The sequence below is a fragment of the Giraffa tippelskirchi genome, chromosome Y, assembly GCF_054371585.1.
Source record: "Giraffa tippelskirchi isolate mGirTip1 chromosome Y, T2T-mGirTip1v1.2.pri, whole genome shotgun sequence".
In the NCBI taxonomy this organism is placed as follows: Eukaryota; Metazoa; Chordata; class Mammalia; order Artiodactyla; family Giraffidae; genus Giraffa; species Giraffa tippelskirchi.
Window position 1 is genome coordinate 17,617,035 of NC_137290.1, and position 3,389 is coordinate 17,620,423.

The following is a 3,389-nucleotide window of genomic DNA, read 5'->3' on the forward strand; positions in this document are numbered from 1 at the left end:
CTCATCAACCATCTTCATTATTTGAAAACTGTCCTAATACAACTGATGTACCAAATGGGTGTTGGATTATGGAGGATACCAAAGTGTAAAATTAATGTTGGGAGATGTCAACAAATTCCTACAATTCTCTTATTTGAAGAAAAAAGTTACATATTCATCTTCATAGGGCCAATTTCTATTTTGGAATAATTAAGAGTAAAATGAGTCTTTCTTTCCGTGCCTGACTATTTTACTCTGCATAATATAAACACTTCTGTGCAAGGTCATAAAATAAACACTACACTTGCTTTCACTGAAACCCACAGTCAGTTGATTGACTTCATTGCATAGAAGTGAGCAGACCCATGTTTGGTTTGGTAACAGTCCTGAATGTTAAGAATATGTGTATAGAAGGGTGATCAATCACTTTTATTTCAGGAACCAAGTAGACTTATTGATGTGATTTTTCTGTGTAAAAATTCTTTAGCAATGACATTTTGCAGGTTTCATGTTTTTGGTTACTGTTTATGCAAGCAGCCTTTATTTTAAGTTGATGTAGAAGTAAACACTGGTTGAACATTGCCCTTCAATTGCTAGAAGACCAGTGACTTTATGATGTCAGCGCTACTCTTCAATTGCTAGGAGACCAGTGACTTTGTGATGTCACAGCTTTTTGACTTTGAGAACCATGCTGATGGTCTTGAGAGTTTATCTCTGTACGCCAGCCAAGCAGCATTTGAAGTTGGAGTGTGTAAAGTCAGACAAATGAGAAAAGTATCTGAAGAAAGATCTCTCTGAGATGGCACACATTCCTTCAGAAATTCAAGATGTGCTTCGTAACGATGTATCAAGTGGTTCCAAAACCTCCATTGGATCGTCTTCGTGTGATTACACACTTACTGGGGACTCAGTTTTGAGATCTATGATTGAAGAATATGCTTTCCAGGCTTTGTCTAAGGAAGCTGGGATAAAAAGGCCACCCTACACATTTTCTGTCTCTGAAAGAAATGAGTGGAATGATTTTCTTTCCCTCACTTTTCCACAAAAACTCTGGACTATAGTTGAAAGTGATCAGTTTGAATCTATTTGGTGGGATGAGAGTGGCACTTCTATAGTGATCAACGAAGAACTCTTCAAGAAAGAAGTCTTGGAAAGAAAGGCCCCTTTCAGAATATTTGAAACTGATAGTATGAAAAGTTTAGTTAGCCAGCTTAAACTTTATGGGTTTAGTAAAAAGCGACAAACTTTTCAAAGATCTGCTTCACTCCCTGACTTTCTGGAAGAAGAAAACAATGTCTCTGTTTTGAGCAAGGTAATCCAAAATTTCCACTTACTGTCAATATGTAAGATTAAATCATGTGACTTAGAAAGCATGTTCACATATGTAGCAAAAACCGAATTTAAAATTGAGATAGCAAACTGTTGAACACGTTTTATTTTTTGAAGTTGAGAACAGCTGGAGGTTAAAATATTTGATACTTAATACACTCTCCTAGCAACTTGAAATCAGATACATGTCCTCAAGCTACTTTAAGTGGTATTTACTGTATATATACAACATATTTTTTAGTTGAGGAGCATACTTGTTTCTAACATGTAAGGTGTTAAAACTACTAATGGAGGTGTTGTCTTTGATTCTATTTAATTGGCATCATTAAAGGAATACATTTTTATAGTTTAACTTTGCTTGTCAGTTTTACCTTCGTTTATAAAAAACTAAATAATTGTATCCTTTGATTTTAGTTACAGATCTACCATAATCCAAATTTCAAAAGAGGCTATCCCCAACTTTTAGGAAGAATGAAAAGAAGAGTTGGGATTAGCAATGTGTTTCCGAAATCTTCACTAGTTCCAGATTACGAGAAGAAGCATGTTAAAGCAAGGGTCAACATAGATGATCGTAACTCTGGTTTTCATGCTCAAACTAGTGGAGAGAGTCCATTTTCAGCTTCCACCAGTTTAAGTGTGCCTTTCCCACAAAAGACTTATACCAGCCAGATAGTCCCTAAAACAAGCGCCCTACTTCCGCGTGACTTTCCTTCCCCATCAATATCAGTTAGACAAAGAGAACAGAACGTGGTAGATCAACCTGCTGTTTTAAACCAGTTGAGCATTTTTAATTGGCACTTCCATAGCACCTACACTCAAGCAAATGGCCACGTTGAGGACTTTGCTACTACCGCTACATCTACTTCTCAGAACCACATCGTATCTCCATTATGGAGCAGTTCTTTTGGACTGATGGTGGAGCCTTCTACATTTCCAGACAGGTATAGCGATATGTCAGCCCATGACAGTCCTCTTCCTAACCAGCAACAGAGAGGCAACTCAAGGTCCCCAGTGCCAACGATCGCTTATACACCCACCTCCTCTCTTTCAAGTCAATTCATCAACGATATTCCTTATGTGAAAACCATGCTAATTAAAACTGACCTATCAAATAAGTATCAGCTTATGGAACCTAATGAAGATTAAAATTTACGTTGGGAGATGTCAACAAATACCCACAATTCTTGTATTTGAACAATAAAGTTACACGTTCCTCTGCACAGTTTTGTTTTCTATTTTGAAGCAATGAAGAGTAAATTAAGGCTTTATTTCAATGTCTGGCTATTTCTCTGCACTCTTTTATAAACTCTTCAGTTCAAGAAAACATCCGTTAGGCATCCTAGGTAAATGGCACCTAGCCTATTGTTTCTAAGCAAGAAAATGAGAACAAAGGGAAAAGAGGTAATGGATGGAAAGTGATTTGGGAAATCATCCCTGCTGAAATGAATGGGTGTCTAAATGAGGATGGTACGGGTGAAGGAACACATACAAATAAAATCAAAACAAGTGCACCTACACAGTACGAACCTTAGTGCATTCACAGTTACATGATATTCTATTACGTATCGGTAGAGTCTTAAGATAGAGAAGGAAATGGTGCCCCGCTCCAGTATTCTTGCCTGGAGAATCCCGTGGAAAGGGGCTCCTGGTGGGCTGCTGTCCATAGGGTCGCACAGAGTTGCACACAACTGAAGTGACTTAGCAGCAGCAGAGTCTTAAGACATTAGACAGGAGATTGTCTTCATTCTAGAAATTCATTTCATACTTGAAAATATAAATATTGTAGCATGTCCAAAATTAGGAGAACCGTTATACCATCACTGTGATACCAACGATTACAGGACATAATCAGTGACTGGACCATGGCCAGCACAAGATAGGTATTTTACAAGTGGTACTGTATAGGGTCATTTTAGCTCTGCTCTCCTTAAGGCGTACCTTTATTTCCTGCCACCATGATTCCACCCTATATTTCCTAATGCATATTTAGATTTTGCTTATCTGTTCCCTCAGAGACAAAATAAATTCCTCTGGTGATTGCAGCACCTCAGGATGGTTAACAAGTTCTTTGAAGACATGAT

General features: G+C 37.8%; 1 protein-coding gene across 1 annotated transcript; it reads left to right on the forward strand.

Moving 5' to 3' along the window:
* Positions 1-644: 644 nt before the first annotated feature.
* LOC145537558 (heat shock transcription factor, Y-linked-like) lies at positions 645-2,528 on the forward strand. Its single transcript, XM_081568259.1, has 2 exons — positions 645-1,291; positions 1,723-2,528. The coding sequence occupies exons 1-2, from the start codon at positions 779-781 to the stop codon at positions 2,452-2,454; spliced, it is 1,245 nt and encodes a 414-aa protein (XP_081424385.1). The 5' UTR covers positions 645-778; the 3' UTR covers positions 2,455-2,528.
* The last annotated feature ends 861 nt before the right edge of the window (positions 2,529-3,389 follow it).

Coding starts and splice junctions, on each gene's coding strand:
- LOC145537558 (XM_081568259.1), top strand. CDS start 779: ATGGCACACATTCCTTCAGAAATTCAAGATGTGCTTCGTAACGATGTA. Junction 1,292..1,722: donor ATGTCTCTGTTTTGAGCAAG/GTAATCCAAAAT, acceptor CTTTGATTTTAG/TTACAGATCTACCATAATCC.